Consider the following 22973-nt stretch of genomic DNA (forward strand, 5'->3'; position numbering starts at 1 on the left):
GAGAAGAGAGAGAGAGACAGAGAGAGGGAGAGAGAAGAAAGAGTGGGAGAGAGAGGGAGAGAGAAGAGAGAGTAGGAGAGAGAGATAAGAGAGAGACAGAGAGGAGAGAGAGAGAAGAAAGAGTGGGAGAGAGAGAGAAGATGAGGAGAATACAAGCAGAAAGAGGATAAGTAAGTGGAGGCAGGAACTGGATTTGGAACCAGATGACTTGTGACCCAGTTCTGATTGTTACTGCTTGTGTGATCATGGGCAGTTCATTTCACCTCTCTCACCTCAGTTTCCTTATCTGTAAAATGAGGCATTATTGAGACTATTATTGAGGCAAAATGAGACCATCATCACCCATTAGTCCCTTTTAGTCCCAAAGCCCTGATCCTTTCCCCATCTATTAACATTTAGCTCTTTGATGAATGCTTCTTTCTAGTCCCACATTCCTCTGTTTATTCATTCTCTGCTTCATTCTGCTGGTGTTGTCTACTCTCCTTGCAGGCCTGGCTACAAACCTGATTGGTTATGCCTTTCTGGGGGTAAATAACAAAAGATTTTCAATTCATTTAGTTGGTCAACTAGCATTTATTTTGCACCTCTTTATATGCCAGGCATAATACTAAGCACTGGGAAACAAACACAAAAAATAGTCCCTGCTCTAAAGGAGCTCAAATATATTGAGGATAAATTAGAGGTACTCTTAAAGGGAAGGCGGTAAGATTAAGGAGACCTGGGGGAGGCTTCTTAGTGATATTGGGACTTTATGAAGTTCATAGAAGACTGTCTGGCACTGGCCTCTATATTAACAGTCTTTTTGATTTCTGACCTGCCTACTATGCTTGGTAAAATGCTACATAAACAGAAACTTCTTAGTAAATGCTTGTTGACTGACAGGCTGCTACTTTAAGGTTTTAGTTCAGGAAGGAAAAAGCATAAGCATGAACAGCAGGGGTGATGATTTATGATCTATGCCAAAACCACTCCCTCTTGCCAGTAATTGACCTTCTGAGTCTTAAGATGGCAGGGACTTGGTTGGCAAGGTATCTCCTTTGGCACCTGCCCTTTTTCTGACTGAGGACATTGGGAGAAGGCACACATCTGGTAGAGAGCCATTTGGCTCCTTCCTCCAGCTTTAGTCCAGGAAGTCTTTATTGATTACGCTCCTCATGACCAGTTAGTTCATTGTGCTCAGGACAGGAAGAAAAGGTTGCTCAGAACAGGAGATGATCCTGCCCCCAAGGGACTTAGGTTTATTGAGGAACTAGAACTTACATACAAAACAATAAATGTAACAAAACAGTACATTTAATACATCAAGTGCAGGGAAAATAATATAAATGTGAACTTCCCTGGATCTTGACTTATTCATTTACAAAATAGAAGAATTTGACTAGAAAGATTCTAAGGTCTTTCAGTGATTCTGTGATTTTTGTGTGCTGTGAGCAGCCTGGAAGGGTCAAAATCTCTGTTGGCTGGAATTCTAAGCAGTGGCCTGGTGGAGGTGAGACCTCAAGGAAGCTGAAAGGGATTGTCAAGATCCACAGGAAGACAGATTTACAGCTGATATACTGAGGCCTAGAGAGGAAAAATGGTCAGTATTCCAGTCCAAGTCCTCTGACCTCTAACCCATTAGTCTTTTCCCACTGTACCACACTACCTGTCATGAATACCATGAGGAAAAGTGAAAGGGTGTAGGGGTGGTAGTGCACACGTAGTCAGCATTCCAGTCTGGTTAAAGCAGAGGGTAATTTAGAGCAAGGCAGACTGGGTGAAGTAGCACCTGTTTCTGGAGGCTGTGGGAAACGGTTGTAAGTTCTTGGTTTAGCATGACGAAAGTGGTATTTTAGAAAGATTAACATGTATCTTTCTTAAAAGGAAATGTTTGAAACACTCTACATGTACACAGATGGATAAAGTGTTTACTATGTGCCAGGTACTCTTTCTAGGGCTGGGAGTACTATTATAAGTAAAAAGAAAGGCAGTCCCTCCCTTCAATGGGTTTATTTTCTAGTGGGGGAAGGCAACACATACTAGGGAACTATATTGTCCTTCTTCGTTTATAATACAATTGTATGTGTGTGTGTGTAGGGGGATATATGTGTGTTTATGTATATGCACATATCTGAAAAGGAACAATTCTTTTTACTCCCAGAGATTCCATTGCTTTGGACTTTTAATGCTTTTTTACAGCGATGCTGGCAAGGTCATTCTATCTTCCTGCTCTGTAATTTGTCCAGAGCTTTAGAGTCCCTTTCTAAGAAGTGAAAGGTATCTTAGAGACATTTTCTTCATTTTAATAAGTTTTTTTCCTTTTATTATAAACTTAACCATTAGCAAAAGGCTGTACATAAAAAGGGGAATAATCTTACGTCTATATGACTTTTGGTCTAGAATGTAAATAGATTTATTTAATGTGAGAACTGTTTATTAAGGGTCTACTTTGTACAAAGCACTGTTCTAGGCAATGAGAAAGATGCAAAATCTGGGTGATATGTGGTCCTTACTTTCATGGAGCTTATAATACAGGGGGGGGATAAAACTACCAACTACAACTATTATTTTTAATGTTACTTAATTAGTACATTAGGGATGCAAAACAGTGCTTTGTGAAGGAAGTCGAGGAAGTTTGTTATTGACTGAGGAAAATCAGGGAAGGCTCCATAGGGGAAGAGGGCTTTTACATAGGAAATCAGGCCATTTAAAAAGGGAGATTGGGTTTTCTTGGCACTGGGGGAACAGTGTGAGCTTAGATAGGGTAACTAATAGCAAACTGGTCAAATATTTATTAGCTGTCTCCTATATGTCAGGTGCTAGGGACACAATGGCAGGTGTAGAACAGCCCCTGGCCTCAGGCAACTTGAATTCTGCTAAGGAAGATGACATGTACTGTATAAATTTATACAGAATAAACACAAAATACAAGGTTGTTAGGAAGAGAAGGAGCTCCCAGGATTGTACTTGAGCGGAGTCTTTAAGGAAATGAGGAATTCTGTGATATGGTGGTGAAGAGAGACTGCATTTGAACCATGGGAGATGGTGAGTGAGGAGGTGTGCAGATAGGAGATGGGATATATGTCATGTGTGAGGAACAGAGAGAAAACCAGCTTGACTGAACTGTTGAGTGTGGGAAGGGGAGTAGTATATAATGAAGCAAGGTCAGAGGACAGAGAGAAGATCATTTAGGCTTGAGCATTAGAGTGAATGGAGGAGAGTAGTTTTGAGATAAAACTGGAAAGGGAGGGCAGTGCCAGACTCTAGAAGACCTTGAATTCAAGATGAAAGCTTCTTTTTCTTTTTTATTTGAGGTATTCATTTTTTTTCAACATTCACTTTTTAATAAGATTTTGAGTTCCAGATTTTTCTCCCTCCCACCTTCTCTTTCCCCCTCTCCAAGAAAGCAAGCAATTTGATATAGTTTATAAATGTACAATCATAATAATTGCATTTCTTCATTAGTTATGTTGTGAGAGAAGAATCAGAACAAAAGGGAAAAACCATGAAAAAGAAAAAAGGTGTAAACAGAATGCTTTCATCTGTGTTCAGACTCCATAGTTCTCTCTGGATGTGCATAGCATTTTCCATCATGAGTCTTTTGGAATTGTCTTGGATCATTGTATTTCTGAGAAGGGCTAGGTCTGTCATAGCTGATCATTGCATAATGTAAGACAAGAGTTTTAACTTTATTGAATAAAGATTTTTGAGTAGAGAAGCAATATGTAAAGTAGATCTCTGTCCCAGAAGCTTATTCTGACAATAGCATGAAGGTCATATTGGAAGGAGGAGAGAGTCAAGGTGGGAGGACAATTGCAATAGTATGGGGTGGTTGTGATTTGATATACTGGGGTGTTAGTAGTGGAAATAGAGAAGAGCAGAGAGAATTGAGAACTGATTAAGTAGTTACCCAAATCAAACTCCATCATCATCAGCAATATCCTGGCCTGAATTGCTTTTATGTCATAAAATGGTAAGGGCTTCATTGCTTTCCAGGCAATTCTATCAGCCCTTTTGACTGAATTTAAAATAATGGTTAAGATAACTTCAGAACTCCTAGTAATTATAATTCCTCTGTTTATCCAAGGCCAGGTGATTTCCCTTTTCTCTCACCAAAATACTTTAAGAAGAAATGAGAGTAACTAATTTAGAATTGAGGCCTTACTATGAGGCTTAAACCTGGATCAAAAGAAAAGAGGCTTCTTTTCATCTATTTTGATGTTCATTCTTTTCCTATAATTCTTTGTTTCTAAGTAATGGGCTGTAATTTAGTGAAAGAGGTATGTTACTGGGACAGGGGTGGGAAACCTGTTTCCTCGAAGCCACACGAGGCCTTCTTGGTCCTTGGGTGCAGCCTTTTGATGAAATCGAAGCTTTACAGAACAAATCCTTTTATTAAGGGGATTTGTTCTGTGAAGTTTGGATTTGGTCAAAGGGCCACACTTGAGGATCCAGAGGGCCTTGAGCCTCCAGGTTCCCCACCCCTATGGGATTTCTTGCTATGTTTTATGGCATTTATAGAATTGGGGCCTCTAGACTCCAGTTTTAAATCTGTAAAGAGATTGAGTGAGTGGTGTTTAACTTGTAGGCAGGCAAACAAAATGGATTTATTGATTTGGAAATTATTTAATGGTTGCTAGAGGGTATATTGTGTAGGGATAGTAGGAGTTTTTGAAGATCGAAACTTGTAGAATATCTCATACTTGAAAGAGCACCAAAAGTGAGTTTATGCTGATGCTTCTTGAAAGTCATTGTTGTGATGAGTTCTATTAGGTTATCTATATTAATGACAGGATGCCTCATTTCCTCTGGGATGTGTCTTCCTAGCCCCTGCTTCTCTTTCTGATACAACCATGTGCTTCATTAGACTTCCTTTCATAGAAATGTTTTTTTTTTTAAAGCCTAGAGTCATAAGTCACTTTGAGCCACCAATACAATCCCTGACCTGTAGAGAATCTTTCCCCTTTTTTTTGGTTACATTATAGAAACTTGGCTTAGCAGCAGAATCTTCCTTGTTTGTGTTATCTTGACTTATCTACCAGTGGAGAAGGATAAATGAGCCTAGAGGCCTGGCTTGTGTCTGGTTGTGAAGGATAGGATTACACACTGGGGGATTTGCTACAAAGAAAAGGTAGTGAGCTCATGATTTTGTAGCTTGCTGTATTATATAGTCATGAAAGAAATGCTGCTTATTTTAGAAATCTGGTCGTAGATAAATAGAAATTTTGGTAAAATTTCTAAAATGAATAGCATTTATTTTTAAATAGAGAAATATGATCTACCAACCATTCAATCTGGATGGTAGTGCAGTTTTTTTTAGCTACTATTGAATGCTGCTCATTCATTTAGTGAATATTAAGTGCCTGCTGTGTACTGATACATTATTACTATGACTTTAGGGAGGGTGAGTAGTGCTGGGCGGGGGTGGGGAGGGATTTCCAAATTGCTACATTTATTTCCAGAGTTGACTCAGTGCATACAGTGCCAGGCCTGGAGTCAGGAAGACTCTTCTTCCTGAACTAAAATCTGGTCTCAGCTTAAAATCTGGTCTCAGACAGCTGTGTGACCTTGGGCAAGTCACTTAACCCTGTTTGCCTCAGTTTCCTCATCTGTAAAATGACAATCCACTCTAGGATCATTGCCAAGAAAACCCCAAATGGGGTCACAAAGAGTCAGAGGTGACTAAAGAACAACAAATAATGATGGTTGTGTGGTAATTTAAAAAACTCAAAACCTTGTCTTTTTCTCTCTTATTTGTTAATTTGCTCATCTTTAAAAAAAAAAAAAGTCAGTTTTGTCGTTCTGGATCAGTTATCTCCATGAGCAAGTGATTAGTGAGCAGGGTTCATATCTGAACCGTAGTTTTAGGGCCCATTTTAAGAAAAATCTTCTCTGTGTTTGCACGTTTTGTTTTCATCTGCTTATTCTTAGGATAATAATTGTAAGATAACATTTATATAGCACTTTATTGTTTCCAAAGTGTCTTACGTAGAGTATCTCGTATACCTGTGAGGTAGGTGAAGGCCCTGCTTCATTGGTGAGGAGGCAGAGAGTTTATGTAATTTGGCCAGGGTCATACACCTGCTTGTTTGAGGTGGCATTCAAACTCGGGTCTTCTGACTCAGAGACCAGGGTGCACTATCCATTACACAACCTGACTGTGTAATCTATACTTTTGATTGTTTAAAACCTCTATCTGATTGCTTACTGTCTCAGGGAGGGAGGAGGGGAAGAATGGAAGGAGGGATAGCATTTGGAACTCAAAACTAAAAAAAAAAAGTTTAAAATGTAATTGGGGAGATTTATATAGATATATAAAATACATATACATGTGTGTATATAACATATATTATTAGCTTATACCTGCTTTCCTAACTCATCATATTTTAGGGTGCCATATTAACTCTTTCAGGCAAATTTAGTGATAGGTTTTTGTTGTAATTTTAATTGCCCCTGCTCAGTATTTTCTAGTCATGTCCCAAGTAGGCAAAAGCAACCCAAGAATTATGGCTTAGAATGCATCCTCTTAGCCTACTGAAATGATAAGCCCCTCCATAGCAGGGATTGGCTCATTTATCTTTTATAAATTTATAGAGCTGGAAGGAACTTTAGTGAACATTTTTTTTTCTCTTTAGGAACCCTAATTGAATCAGTAGCCCAACCATTGCATTCCCTTTAGATGTTTTGTTCTTTGCTTTTGTGCTTGAATTGCTTATTCCCTTCCCCGAAGATAATGCTGAATTCCAATATCTTGTGGCTATTCCATCCTTTAATGCAGAATTAAGAAATCTATAGTCCATGGATGAAATCCAGCCTAATTTCCATTTCTTAATGGCTCACAAAGCAGTCCCACCAAATTGCTTTTAACAGACTTGTTTTTATACTGTGATAGTAAGAAATGTAGCTGTTTTTCTCCTCTTTCTCCCCTGAAGGGAGCAGCTGTATGGACAGCTGCAGCCTGACCTTTCACCACCCCAGCCTTGGCCAATTTTACCCTCCCACACCCAGGCCTACAACTGACTATTTTAAAGAAATAGGCATGTAGCTCTGGCAGGCACATGCTACTTAGAAGCCTGCATACAGTAGATAATTAAAACATTATTTACATTGGCTTTGAATGATTATCTGATTTTCTGTAGTAGCTTGTTCCATGTATTCTTATTTATAGTAATTAGTCAAATAGTAGCAGCATGATGTGGGAGAAAGAACCCCAGACTTGGAGTTGGGAGATGCCTCTATTCATTCATATCTTGTCGCTTACTAGCAGTATGACCAGGGCCAAGGCACCCCACTCAGAGCCTCAGGCACACAGAAGATTACTTGATAATTGCATCTACAGAAATTACTTTGTTCAGCAATCTTCTGACTATTGATATCCAGGGAGGCGTAAAAGATGAAGATGTTCACCAAAGATTTATGTCCTCTACAGAATTCAAGGGGACCAGGGATTCCCTAGAGATTGGGGGTCTCCCAGATGCTCTAGTCTGTAGGTGTCTTTGTGCTGATTGCAGAAGACTTAAAATCCTAGAAATTCATAACCACTAGAAATTCATAACCACTCAGAAGGAATAAACCTAATAGTCTTTACATGTACAACACATACACATACACACACATACATGAATGCTTATTGTCTTGACTGTGACTCCCATGGACAGTCAGCTGGGTCAGGAATACAATAAAAGCAAGAGGCAGTCTGAATTGAGTCTTGGTAGGATTGTCAGACATTCTAATCTGCTCACACACACACACATACACATACACACACACATTTTTACCATCAATATTTTTCCAGTGATACTGGATACTGTTTGACTATGGAATATGAAGTACCATCATCTTCGAAGAATCGAAACTGTTAGTGACCTAACGAACAAGGGAGGGCCGGGCCACATGGCGGGAGCAAGTAGACTGGTGTATATTATTACCAAGATTGCAGTATATGATAGAAATAATGTACCAGATATCATCCCAGGAATGTGTGATGTGGAAAGCAGATGAGGCTGGTCATGGGAGAGTATTTAACATTCATAGACTGCTCTGAGACTTTGAGGAAGGCCTCTAGCGCACTGAAGGCATAGATGGATTGTGATCTTCATTGTTGCAGGGAAATACTCAGATGGATGAGGTTTTGCATCCATCTCTTCATTTCTCTCCAGTCACACCACAACCACACTAGTCCGAGTCCTCAATGTTTCTCACCTGGTGTACAGCCATAATGTTCCTGCACCTAGCTTCTCCCCCATCATCTGTTGTTCACAAATTAATCCTAAAGCCTAAGTCTGACCATGTCATTCCTCTGCTCAGGAAGTTTCAAAGGCTCCCTGTTGCCTAGGAAAACATAGAAATTTCTCTATTTAAAGCTCCTTCCAGTATGGCTCCAGCTTCTGTTACCAGACTGATCTGACATTGCTCTGCTTCATATGCTCTGCACTTCAGCCAATCTGACCTCCGTGTTGTTCCCCATACACAGTGTTCCATCTCCTGCTTCTCCTGCACAGTCTCAAATGTTGTCCCTCCTCATTTTTCTTGGATCCCTCAAAGCTCAGCTCAATTGCCACCTCCTTCATGATACCTTTCCTCATTCTTCCAGTTCTTTGTGACTCTTCCCCTGCCCAATTACTTTATTTTGAAAATATTTCATCTGTGCTTGTGTTGTACCCTCACAGACTATGTCTTGAGAAAAGGGACTTTTTTTTTGGAGGAAGGAAGACAGGGCACTTGGGGTTAAGTGACTTACCCAAGGTCACACAGCTAGTTAGGTGTCAAGTGTCTGAGGCTGAATTTGAACTCAGGTCCTCCTGACTTCAGGGACGGCACTCTATTCATTGTGTCACCAAGCTGCCCCAAGAACAGGGACATTTTTTTCTTTTATCTTTGTGTCCCCAGAGCCTACGTATGTAACCATAGGCTTTAGAACAAGAGCCCTTCCACATCCAGATCCTGCTCACTTGGTGGTGGTGGTAAAGGGCTGCTGTTTTGTTCTGGCAATACAGACCTAATAGGTTTACAAAAAGGATGCTTCAAAATACCAGTGCCTGGTACTGTCTCTTGCATGCAATAGATGCATAAGAAATATTTGATTGATTTTCCTCTTTGGTAAAATTGGGATAATTATACTTGTACTACCTCTCATAGTTATAAAGAAAGCACTTTGCAAAATTTTTAAAGTTCTATATAATTACGAGATGATGCTGAGGGTTTTTTTTTCCCCCTTTTAAAGATAGTGTGTTTCTTTGTGCAAGGTACTGTGGGGGATGCAGGCAAGTAAGTGTAAGGTACAGTCTTTGTCCTCAAGGAGTTAACAGTTGAGCTAGAATGATGAGACAAGAGCATGTAGGCATTTAAGCAATAGTACAAAGACAAACAATGTTTTACCATTTAAAACTTCAATTACTAGAGCCCAACTACCCAGAATTCCCCAGTTTACCAGTATTCTAGTATTTGACTTCTGAAAACAAGAATTCTTAACTTGGGATAGGTGAACTTGTTTTTACAGTTTTTAATATTTTGCTATTTCAATGTAATTTCTTTCTTTTATAATCCTATGAATTTTTTTGAAATGCATTTTCAAATATTATGTGATCCAAAAGCAGGTTCAGAGGCTGATCTAATCTGCCATGTCAGTGCAAAAATGTCCTGGGTCTCCACTACCACCATGCACGCTGGCAGGTGAGGACCTGCAGTAGCACCAAGCCCACTGCCCCAGCGCTTAACTCTTTAGCACTGGTCCTGGGAGAGTGGAACTCTGACCCTAGTGCACCTCAAGGGTGGAATTTTGAAGCATCCTGCCTTCAGAACTAAGGGGACTTCTGCTCTGATTTGGTATTTCCCCGAGTAATCCTTGATCTCCTTAGCCTTTGCTTTCTAGCATTAATTGCCTGTTTGAACTTTATGTCTTAAAGTAGATATCTCTGACCAGAACAGAACTGTAACCCTTTACTTCCACCAGGTGACTAAGACCTGTATTTGGAAACCTTTTTGTTCCAGAACCTGTGACTGTATGTGTAGGTACTATATGTTCTTCTTTGATTCACCGAATTGTTTGGGGGAAGGGTAGTGAAAGTATGACATAGTAGTTACTATGTGCCAGGTACTCTGCCAAGCACTCTACAGATACTATCTTATTTGATCCTCACAACAACCCAGGGAGGTAGGTGTTATTGTTATCCCTATCATTATTTACATTGAGAAACTGAGGCAGTTGGAGGTTAAGTGACTTGCCCAGGGTCACCCAGCTAGTAAGTATCTGGTACTCAGTTTCAACTTCCTGATTCCATGCCTGGCTTTCTATCCACTGTACTACCTTGTTACCCCTTCTCCCACTCCCCACCCCCTGAAACAAAACAAAACCAACAATGCTTCAGCCCTTATAATTATGGTGTGTCCTGATACCAGGTGTTTTTTGATAGTACCTTAGCCTGGACCTGAGCCTTAGGCACCAAGTCTGTCATACAAATATTTTGTCTAGGATCGGGCTTCAGATAACAGTTCTTTTCAAATCTTCATGCTGAAGAGTTAAAACTATGCTCAAAACAGTTGCATTGATATTCTTTCATCTCCACTGAATTCTACTCTCTTTTCCTGTGAATGGTGTGAGGGTAATATCTGTCATAAGCATTCCTTAGGGATGTTGTGGAGATGCCCAATATGACTTTGAAGGCTCCAAAGAAACCTCTGATTTGGTATTGCCCTGACTAATCTTGGCTCTCCTCAGCCTTTGTATTTAGCATTAATTGCATGTTTGAACTTCGTGTCTTAAAGTAAATGTCTCTAGTATCCCTTTTTTTTTTTCTTGAGTCACAAAGAAATATAAAGTGTTGGTCACGTTTTGCCTGTCCGATTCTGAGAAGGTACCCATAGAACTAAATCTGGTGTCATCTCACACCGTTTATTGAAGACTAGTAGACCGTGTCATGGAGACTTTTCTGTTTGCTTTTTACATTAATGAGGCATTTGGCTGCTATGGGCCTGTTGAGATGATCTCAGTTTCTTGCTAGTATCCTCATTCCTTGGGCAGTTGGTCAACCATTTGAATTGGTTGGGTGCTACTTTGAACTACTTTGGTTTTATTGCTACCAAGAGTTTGGAATATATCATACAGTGAACAGTCTAAGCAGTCAGTACCACACCTTTCAGTAGTAATCCGGCTGTCCTTCAGATCTCATTGTTGAAAAATATGTTATCAGAGAAAGGCCACTTTTGGATCTTGACCTCATCCATATGTGTTTGGGTAATTTGTTAGAAGGGAGGGATTTTCTGCTGGTGCCAAGCTAGTTCTTGGCACACTTCCTGAGCAAGAACAGACCCTTTGTTTTGTATCCTTGCCTTCTGTGGGCTAATCTTTTCTATTCCTCTTTTAGCAGACTATTGAGCAGGATAGGTAGCCCAGAATGTGTGCAGGTGATAGAGAAGCCAGCTTAGAATATTAAATTTGTTATAGATATTTCACAAGGTTAGACCATATGTAATGGATGATCCACATGTGAATAATTAATAGTCAACCATATTTTAATTTTCTTCAGTTTTATTTTTGTCTAATTCAGGAGTATGTGTAGAATCAGATGTTTAACAATTGTAGGAAAAGCTTTATAATGACAACTCATTTTGGGGGGCAGAGGAAGGGAGGATTAGACAGCTCTGGAGAGAACACTTACTGTTTTAAATACCTAGTAAACCTGACCAATCCAGCACAACCAGTTGGTTATTTAGTAAAGTTATTGTAGTGACTATAAAATGGCACCATTTAACTTAAAAAACTTTTTGTTTATATGTTTTCAGAATAATGTGATTTCTAACTAATTGGATTAATTGGTTCATTATAAAGTTCTGAGAAGATAAAATGAGCTACATAACTGCTCAGAATTATCTCAGAACTGAACTGCAGCAGAATATTATCAGGAGGTACAGGATAGGACTACTACCTTAATGTATTGATTGTATTATAGTAGACTTTGGGTATGCAATAAATGTAATAGAGGAACTAACAGGGTCTAGAATACAACTGAATCCATATAACCAATAAACTGTCTTCTGATTAGTTTATCTTGTCTATCAAACTAAAATGTAACATTTAATGGGGAGAAATCAAGGCATTCTGGGGGACATTTGGGCCCTAGTTCTTGGAGTGGGATTTTCCGAATATCTAAGAAGCTGAGTTAGTTTTGCTGAGGAACAACAGTCATTGAAAAGAAGTTCCTTGTGTATGCTTGAGATGGCGATGGAAGAAACCTAATGAGAAGAAACTGACGAAGTAAATGGGTGGGCTCTTGATTATGTGATTTTTTGGGTTGTAATGAACCTAGATGAGATTCAGAGCCACCTATCCTAACAAGGATAGTGGGCAGTGCCTCATTTGGAAAAGTAGAATAGGCATGTAGTAACCAAAGTCTATAAAGTAGTTAGAGATAAAAACCAAATGGTGCAATCTAGATGATTGAGCTAGTGAAGGGATTGGTTATGCTGCTTGACTTAAGATACAGTAGTGATAAGAGTGTTTTGGACAAAGAAGGTTTAGGTTGGTGTCCAGCTTCAACACTTGCTAACCCTGCTGTGGTGTGAATAAGTCTCTAAGCTATAGCCTTCTTGTCTGCAATATGAGGATTATATTTGTTCTGCACATCTCAAAGGGTATTCCAAGGAAAACACTTTGTATGTGTTTTCATGGGATTTTATATAAAGGGAAAAGTAGAAGGCCAGTTTCTAAATTGAAAGAAACTTATTCACACCACACTCATGAAATTTTATATAAACATGATCTATTTATTGTGGTTTAGTTAGAGGCTGTTTCAGGATTATAAACCTCACTGTAAGCTTCATCAAATTATTGACACTTTTTTCATCTATAGAATTTAACTCTATACTATTATCCTCATACTATACTACTATAGAAATTCTTGGAAAGTTGATTAAAGCTATTTGTTTACTCCCTATTAGGTGCCTGATATATACAGTGAGTATATTATCCTAGGTAACTAAGTGGTCTCTATCAGTTTTTGTAACTAGGAGGATTCTGTTCCTATAAACAATGCTGAAATACCTTTCAAAATTGGATATAAAACATCATAAGTTAAGAAAAATCTGAATATTAAATTTGACACTGGATATGTAGAGTTAATTTGTGGATAGAAATTATTTAATAATATCCTAGAGATTAGTTTTAGGATAAAATAATATTAGGGATTGTCGAATTAAGTTGGATAGCAATTGTGACTGGTTATTCAAGAACTAGAATTCCTAATCTGAACTCTGTTACTTTCATCATAAATGATTTTGGATTTTGTTTTTCTGCTATGTAAGCAAGCCTTGGCTTGCTTCACAAAACAGATTAGCAAATAAAAAAATGAGATTGTAGCCATAAAGATCAAACTCTACAAAACTGTTGAATTATAAAAAGCAATTTTCTTCCTAAGACTTGTGTATTAGTGTGTGTAGATGGCAGTAAATTTAGTTCTTCAGTTATGTTTTCCCCTGGCATGAGCTTTTCTTGGTTCCATATGCTACACAGACAACATTTATCACATTGCTTCTTGTTCCTTTTTCCTTTTAGGTGGTCCGCACTGAGAAGAACAGCTTGAACAATCGCTTCTTACCCTGGAATGAAATTGAGACTGAGGCCATCCTGTCCATTGATGATGATGCTCACCTCCGCCATGATGAGATCATGTTTGGCTTTCGGTGAGGGACTGGTTGGCATTTGAGCAACAAGGAGCATATGAAAAAGATTCCGGGTCCCTCCCTGAAAGACTTAGGGCATACAGGAGTGTGGAACAGATATCAGAGGTTAAAATGAGGTCCCAGAGCCTGGGCACTCAACTCAGAAGCACATCCCCACTTACAGATAGACCTCAAGAGAATCAGCTCTTTGTTCTGCAGAGCTTTTTCCTTAGAGGGATCTCCTAGCTCCTAAGCCTCCTACTTTCCAAATCCTTTTCAGTTTATATCACCTATTCATTTGCTCATTTATCAAACATTTGTTTAGCCTTTTCTGTAAGGCTCTGGGGAAATAGAGAGTTAGAATAAAATGTTGGCCCATAGATATCCTTAAAGGGGAAAGGTGCCCCAAGAATTTCATTGATAAATCAAGTTTTTTTCAATTTAGATATTGGCCTTATACTTTTCCCTTAGCTACCTCTTAGTATCTTATCGAAGCAGATGTTCGTTTTTTCACCAGTCATTTTATAAATCTTCCCATATTGTGAAATGTCCATCCCATACCAAGACAGAAACCAGCCTGCTTTGCTTGGGCAGTGTCCTTCCATGTATATGCAGTATGGGAAAATGAAGGCCTGTTGTTTTTTCAGTATAGTGGTCCTCTGTCTTTGGAGATGGTATCTTTGAATGATGACCCTCAGATGTAGTATAGACCCTATAGCAGGACTGAAGACAGCAAAACTAAATCCTAAGGGAAGAGAAGCATGGCGTCCTAGAGAGTTTCTATCCCTTCCTCCAACCAAAAGAATAAACGATTTAGGCGTGATAAACAATTTGTCTTTGCCATCTTTAGAAAGATTGATAGTGCTTTTAAAAAAAAAACTTCTGACTTGACATTGGAGACAAAGTTTCCGTGTGTGACCTTTGTGGTCAAATGTAGGAATTGAGATGTTTAGGAACACATCTCCAGGTTGTGAGGTAGATACCTGACTATATACCACATAATTATGTCTGGTTACAGTTATGGCTCAGCATTGGAGTTGAATTTGACTGTGGCCATGTATCAGCAAGGACCCCAGGGTCCCTAGGGTTGCTGCCAACACAGGTTCTTAGATCTGCTTTGATAAAGGAAAGCAACTCAAAATGGGTTAACAAGCTTCCTTTAATCAGTCAAATATGTATCGTTTACCTCGTTCAGGGGAAAAAGGTCAGCACCCCGAACTTCAGAATATACACAGAGTTATCAAGACAGAGAAACAGATCAAGTAGACAGTTTCCAAACTGTCCAACCATTACATCCAAACCAAATCAACATCTGGGTTTTTCAAAGCTGGGGGACTCTCAACAACAGCTTCCCAGAGTTTCATCTGCTCAAATCACAGAACACTTCTCAAAGTGAGCCCCAAAACAAAGCTACACATCAGGGCCTTATATAGCCTTCTCCTGGCTCAGAGAATGTAACAACCTTATTGACCCACTGGCCAATCAAAAAGTATCTCTTGAAAAACAAGCCTCCCACCCCAAGCTCCAGGTGTACTTTAGCCTAGGGGCAGGGAAGATCTTTAAATTTGCATTTCCATTACAGGCCATATTAATTTTTTCCTGACCTTTACCACCCTTTCTCTTTAAAATTCCAATTGGCTTTCCAATTAACTATGTTCTCTCCTGAAAAACCTGTGTCCTGTAATGCTCGTATCTGAAGCAACCAGTGGAAGGGAAGAGAGAAGCAGTTGGCACATTTCAACTGTATGTCTGAGGGGCGGCCAGGTGGCTCAGCGAGTAAGAGCACCGGCTCCAGTGTTGGGACGACCTGGAGATCGAATCCCGGGCTCAGACACTCAGCACCACACCCAGAAATAACTGGCCATGTAACCTTGAGCAAGTTACTTCACCCTGATTGCTTAAAAAAAAAAAAAAATTAAAGGCTTCAACTGTATGTTTGGCGTGCACCAAGAGCTTTCTTCTGGCAAGAGAACCCTTTGGGCTGTCCTTGAACTCAGCTTCTTAACAATTCAATATGTGTAGCCAAGCCCACAAGAATTACCTTTTGTAAAAGATGCAAATATGGAAGTCTATGAATAGGGTGAACTTGAGGGATAATGTGGGCTTGTGGGCTGGTAGGTAGATCTCAAAATTTCTTTCCCTGGTTCCAGTTCTATTGACATCCTATGGACCTGGAAGTCAGACTGGAATGGAAGAGCCCATTCCACCTGCCCATGACTCAAACTGATATACCTCCCTGAATTGTCATTCTTTCCCTCCAAAAGCAGGCAGTGAATATGCTCTTGGGATGTCCCCTGTAAGAGTTCCAGATATAGGTTCCTTATTGTTTGTGTTTTAAAGAGGTGAAAAGCCTCATTGAATATGTTTTATTTTCAGTTATACTACTAGACGTCCCCCCAAATCTGCAGGAATCCAACCTAGGAAGCATGGGGTGTGCCTCCTTAATAAAGTTATTGTTGAAACCTTTACTGTTGACCGTCTTTTAACATTAGGGTCTGTATGTGATTAGTGTAGCCCTGAACCTAACTGGCCAAATCTTGACAGGAAAAAAAATGACCTTTATGTTTCTGGTCAGCAAGGCCAGTCTGATCAACTTAATAATTAACATTTTCCAATGGAGAAGAGAGGTCATTCAGGTCTTCTTAGGAAACTCTATACAGAATTTTACTGTCATGGAATTGATACTGGAAAACAAACTTTCCTTGATCTACCTTGCCTCAAAACTAGTCCAATATTTTAAAATGTCCCTGAAGGGTAACAGAGAGTTAATTCTTCAATTTATCATTTGTACAGTAATGACTTTTTGCCTAATGAATTATAACATAGGGTATGGTTTCTCATGCTGAAGGGAAAAAAAATGACTCTTCCCATAGCACTGTGACTATATGGTCCAGGAAGCCTTCCTATGTGACTTAGAGTCTGGGCAAATATTCTCCAATGACTTTACACAGTACTTTGCCTTGCTGCCACAACAAATACACCCCTGAAAAGTGGGAGTCCTGCTTCTATTCACATTCCCAAAAGTAGGTCTGTCCAGCCTCTGACTCATTTGGCATAGCAGCTTCTCAGGGAGACCCCCCAAAAAAAGCTCTTAATTTTTTTCCTTGCATGTAATGAACATCCTCAGGGAATATGCTTATAGAATACTCATAGCTCTACAGCTGAAAAGAACCACAGAGGTCAACCAGTCCAATCCCCTCATTTTATAGATGAGGAAACCGAAGTCCAGGGTCACACACAAAGTGTCAGAAGAAGAATTTGAACACAAGCTAACTTGACTTTAGAGCCAATGTTCTTTCTCTACTGTACTATGTGGCCTCTCTATTCCAATTAGATTTCATTCTGTTCCCTTGAGATCACATTCTGAATTTGACAGAGATGTCAGAGACCAGGATAAATGCAGCAAACTAAGAAGGAAGGTGGTAGGAATACAAGACTTAGAACATAGATTGGGTGAAATACATAGTGTGTCTGTTAGACAAGCAATAAAGTTAAAATATTTCATGGACTTTTCAAGGCACTTAACTTTGGTGTGTATGGACCTTTTTCTTTTTAAAATAGGGTATGGAGAGAAGCTCGAGATCGTATTGTGGGTTTCCCTGGGAGATACCATGCTTGGGACATTCCACATCAGTCCTGGCTCTATAACTCCAACTACTCCTGTGAGCTATCCATGGTGCTGACAGGTGCTGCCTTCTTTCACAAGGTAAGGAAAAGTATATTGATGAAGGGGGAACCAACTGTGAGCACTATGCAGGGTTGAATATTTTTACTGAACCAATTCTCTTCATGCCCCCATCTTAGAAATGAACTTTGTCTATTTCAATCAGAGTGATCACATGTAAAAGTTCTATCTAGAAATCAAAAGAATTGAGAGCAGAAAATAGGAATTACATTATTAGGGAGTGATAGTTGTCTGTATGATATGATTTGAGGGGCTCCTAGAAAGGGCCCCTATTCAAAAATGTCTTTCTTATTGCATGCTATAGTTATTCCATCTTAGAAATCAACTCCTTTGGATGCTGAAGATTTCTTTCTTTCCCTTGTTAAAGTGAAAATATACATGGGAAGTTTTAACACTGGAAGCCATTGTGTAATGACATGTTAATACAGGATTAATTGATACATTGCTGAGCTCTAGCAGTGCCTAGGAGGGCAGAGACACTGAAAAAAAGAAAAGGGAGATTCTAAAAGACAAGCTGTTTTGTCTAAGAAATGTAATGAAATTTGTTGCTTAAACTTTACAAAGGAAAGCAACGGGAAAATTCCCAAGTCATTTTTTTTTGAAGCAGACAGATTGTGGAAGTACAAGATGAGGAGAAAGTTGATTTAGACCTAATTCTTTTTTTTAAAGCAATTGGGGTTAAGTAACTTGCTCAAGGTTACACGGCCAGTTATTTTTGTATGGGTGTTAAGTATCTGAGTCCGGAACCGATCCCTGGTCTCCTGACTCTGGGGCCAGCACTCTTATAGACCTAATTCTAAACTTTGTCATTGGGGCTAAAAGTAGGTAAATTGTTAGGAACACGTAGAATATACCCAGGAGTTTAAACTATCTATTTATTCTACAGATGATTACTAGTAAAATCCCATATACAAGGAAGGTTCCAGAGGGATCCCGGAAAACCTTAGAGTGAGGGAGGTTTGCTTCTGTAGGAGGCAAGCTGGTAGAATCCATTATAAATGATAGGATCATTGAACACAAAGCCTTAGGAAAAATCATGTCTAGGGGCAGCTAGTGAATAGGGGCAGCTAGTGAATAGGGGCACAATGAATAGAGCACCGGCCCCAGAGTCAGGAGGACCTAAGTTCTAATCCGGCCTCAGATGCAACACAAAACTAGCAATGTGACCTTGGGCAAGTCACTTAACCCCAATTGCCCTACCTTCCCCCCTCCAAAAAAAAAAAAAGCAAAAAGGAAAAATCGTGTATAAAATTAAAGTGGTTTTTGTTTGTTTTTGTGGTGTACAAAGAAATGTGATCAAGGAGGAGCCAGCAGATATAATTTAATTAGGCTTTTAAAAATCTTTGACAAAGTTGCACGCCAGAGGTTATTTTTTTTTTTTTTAAGCAATCGGGGTTAAGTAACTTGCTCAAGGTTACACGGCCAGTTATTTCTGGGTGTGGTGCTGAGTGTCTGAGCCCGGGATTCGATCTCCAGGTCGTCCCAACACTGGAACCGGTACTCTTACTCGCTGAGCCACCTGGCCGCACCTAAGCAATTGGGGTTAAGTAACTTGCTCAAGGTTACACGGCCAGGTGTTTCTGGGTGGGTGCTAAGTGTCTGAGTCCGGGATTCGATCTCCAGGTCTTCTCAACACTGGAGCCGGTGCTCTTACTTGCTGTGCTACCTGGCCGCCCCACGCCAGAGGTTATTTTTAAAAAGATAACATGGAATTACTTTGTCAGAATATTGACTTATAGGTAAAAAAGTAAAAGGGTAGGATAAATAGGCACATGTATAGATGAAGAAGTGTCTAGTAGGCACTGCTATTGAAATCCACTTAAAATTTTTTTATTGATACATTTTGTTTTTACTTTGCTTTTATCTCTAAATATATTTTTTCCTTCCCTAGAGAACCATATTTTAAAACAAAAAATAAAAGGAAAACAAAGAAAAAAATAGTCATGCAAAACTAACCAGCACATTAACTAGGTCTCACAGTGTATACATTGTTACCCTAGTTCCCCACTCTTGTGAGAAAAAAAAGGGGAGGGAGTTTTATTTTTTCTCTTTGGGGCCAAGATTGATCATTATAATTACACAGTATTCATTTTTTCTGAAATGAATTAATTATTTCCTTTTTTTTTTTACTATCACCTTATTTCCAAATATATATCTTCTCCTCCCCCTCCCCAAAAGCCTTTTCTTATAAAAAAGAATAAAAATATAGAAAAGAAAAGCAGATCAACATATCTATGAAGTTCTACAATATATAGTATTCCATGTCCATGATAATTTAGAAATCTGCAAAGAAGGGAGGTATGTTCTTACATCCCCTCTTCAAACTTGGTCATTATAATTACACAGTATTTAGTTTTTATTTTTTTGTGGATGTTGTTCTTTCCATATACGTTGTTGCCACTGTGTATATTGTTTTCTTGATTCTGCTTACTTTGTTGTGCATCAGTTCACATAAGTCTTTCCATGCTTTTCTGTATTCTTTATGTAAAGTGTTTCTTTTTTAAAATAAATTTATTTTCTGTTCCAAATTTCTTCCCCTCCCTTTACTCCCTCCCTCATCCATTGAGAAGACAAGAAATACGATACCCATATACATATGAAGTCATGCTAAATATATTTCCACATTAACCATATCCAGGAGAGCAAGAAAACTAAAGTGAAAAAATTGCTTCAATCTGTATTCAGAGTCCACTTCCTCTAGTGGTGGATAGCATTTTTCATCATGTGTCCTTTGGAATTGTTGTGGATTATTGTATTGATTAGAATAGCTAAGTCCCTGACAGTTGATTTTCATTGCTCTATTGCTGTTCCTTTTTACAGTATTCTCCTAGTTCAGCTCATTTCACTTTGCATTATTTCATATAAATCTTTCTAGATTTTTCTGAAGCCATCTCCTTTGTCATTTCTTATAATACAACAGTATTTTATCACATTCACATACCACAACTTGTTTAGCCATTTCCCAAATGATGGGCATCCCCTTAGTTTTCAGTCCTGTACTATTACAAAAAGAGCTGCTATAAATATTTTTTCATGTATAGGTTTTATTTCCTTCTTTGATCTCTTTGGGGTACACACCTAATAGTGGTTTTGCTAGGCCAAAGGGTACACAGCTTTATAGCACTTTGTGCATATTTCCAAATTTTTCTCCAGAATGGTAGGAACAATTCACAGCCCTGCCAACAGTGCATTAGCATGCCTATTTTCCCACATTCCTTCCAGCATTTGTTATTTTCCTTTTCTGTCAGGTCAGCCAGTCCGATGCGGGTGAGGTAGAACTTTCAGAGTTCTTTTAATGTAATAAAAATTATCTGTGAACCTCTCTATCTCTTGTTTGATCATGTCATATTATCCATAGATCTGAGAGGTAATTTTTTCCCATGTTCCCCTAATTTGTTTATGACATCCCGCTTTATGTCTAAATCATGTACCCATTTTAAATTTATCTTGTTAAACAGTATGAGATATTGGACTGTGCCTAGTTTCTGCCACACTGCTTTACACTTTTCCCAGCAGTTTTTGCAAAATAGTGAGTTCTTGCCCCAAAAGCTGGGATCCTTGTATTTATCAAACACTAGGTAATTGTACTCATTTGTTTCTGTATACCTAATCTGCTTCATTGATCAACCACTCTATTTCTTAGCAAGTACCAGACTGATTTAATGATTTTTGCTTTGTAGTGTAGTTTCAGATCTGATTCTGCTAGGCCCTTTTCACATTTTTTCATTGATTCTGTTGATAGTCTTGACTTTTTGTTCTTCCAGATGAATTTTATTATTTTTTCTAGGTCTATAAAGTGCTTCCTTGGTGGTTTGATTGGTATGGTACTGAGTAAGCAAATTAAGTGTTCGTTGTTTCTTGTAGCATGGCAATATTCCATTACTTCCATGTGCAATCATTTATTTAGTCATTTTGCAGGTCATAGACATCTACTTTGTTTCTAGTTCTTTACTGCTACTATTTTGGTTTATGTGAGGTTTTTCTTTCTATATTTGATCTCCTTGGAATATATGTGTAGCTATAGGATCTCTAGGTCAAAGGATATGAACATTTTAATCATCTTCTAAGTATAATTCCATATTGTTGGGGACAATTTTGTTCAATATTTTATAAATGATGTGAAAGAGAAAATGGACAGTACCATCTTCATGTTTTGGCAAACTCTACATGAAGCCCTTCTGGGGCATTGGAAAATGCTAAGCTGATGAAGGTCAAATGTAGGAAGATCTCATGAGACTTTCAAAGTGGGTGGAGAAGTGACATATAAGCTTCATTTCAGGCAAGTGATATGCATGTAAAAACCATGAATTATATTTATAGGATGAGGCACTCCAAGCTAACAGTGGTGACTCAGAAAAAAGTGCTTGGAGTCATTATTGACTATTCTCTGATGAAATTTGCCAAGTGTGTGCTGCTGAGGCCCAAAAGGCCTCATCAGAAAGGGATGAGAAACCAAACATCAACTGTTATCCTACATTACTACAAAAACTGTACCCCATAGCTCAAGCAGGATTCACTGAATCTGGAGATGAGCGAGAAAATACTAGACAAAATGATGGAGCACACATTATGAGATAAAGTTGAGGACTTTTAAAGATGAAGGCCAAGAGGAGATTTGATCTGAGTCCAGAAGAAGTGATCACAGAGTTGGCCACCTAATTCCACTCTTTCAAAGCTAGTGGAATTTACTGCCTTCTGGCAGCAAGTTGTTACTTTCAGAACTTTTTATCTGACGGTGATATGGTATAGACTGAAAATTAGTTCCAGAAAAGTTTTGATAACTTCACAGATGCCAAGTTTCTAATTAGCTCATAGGTGATATGTCATGTTTTGGGATTCATTCCTACTTTTTTGAACTTGGAATTGGGAAAGGTGACCATACTTCTACATACTATATTCCAGTTACTGGTAGAGACAGATAGCCTAAATGGATGATAGATCTGACCCAGGGTGTTGATTCTAAGAATCCAAAATGCCAGTTGTAGCATAGAGAAAAGTACTTAAGCAAGCTGTTGTTGGGTAGAAGACACAGGAAAACCAAGTTCTTAGATTCTTTCTTTAGTTCCACCATTGACTTGTTTAGAGACCTTGCACTTCAGAGTCAGCTGCACAAGAGCTGTATGGGAAGATCTGATTAACTACTATTATAGTAACCTGGGAGTGCTCGTTGATTACAAAAAGGATAGGATTGTGAAAGAAAATTAATGCAATCTTCATGCCCTATATTGCAGTCTCAGTAATCTCCGTCTAAACTTTTTAATCACAATTTCCCACCCCTTTCTTCCTATGTGGTGCTTGGCCAACAGTAGGTACTTATTAAATGTTTGTTGAATTAAATTGCATCAAAGCATAATGTGAAAATCAAAGGGAGTCAGTAGTCTCACCAACCTTTTGTTTTGATCAGATGTAAGAGCAGGGGATATATGTATGTACATATATATACACACACACACACCTGGGGTCTATAAACTTATCTTAGATGCCTATTTTTCAACAGAATAATTTTTCTTTATAAGTGTCATGTATTTTGCTTTATGTATCTAAAAAAACATTTTGAAAAAGAGTCCTTAGACTTCACCAGATTGCCAAAGGGGAGGGGAGGCCTATCTCTCTCTCTCTCTCTCTCTCTCTCTCTCTCTCTCTCTCTCTCTCT

General features: G+C 38.8%; 1 protein-coding gene across 7 annotated transcripts in view; it reads left to right on the plus strand.

Moving 5' to 3' along the window:
• Window positions 1–22973, plus strand: part of EXTL3 (exostosin like glycosyltransferase 3) — a 92035-nt gene that overhangs the window by 57464 nt on the left and 11598 nt on the right. For all 7 annotated transcript variants that reach the window (XM_069075639.1, XM_069075641.1, XM_069075636.1 and 4 more), the window contains 2 exons: window positions 13529–13656; window positions 17197–17341. In XM_069075639.1, coding sequence (XP_068931740.1) covers window positions 13529–13656; window positions 17197–17341 — 273 coding nt within the window. The remainder of the gene's footprint in view (window positions 1–13528; window positions 13657–17196; window positions 17342–22973) is intronic.

Source organism: Petaurus breviceps, unplaced genomic scaffold, assembly GCF_028583685.1.
Source record: "Petaurus breviceps papuanus isolate PSGF00001 unplaced genomic scaffold, PetGlider_PUasm1.0 90919, whole genome shotgun sequence".
Classification (NCBI taxonomy): domain Eukaryota; kingdom Metazoa; phylum Chordata; class Mammalia; order Diprotodontia; family Petauridae; genus Petaurus; species Petaurus breviceps.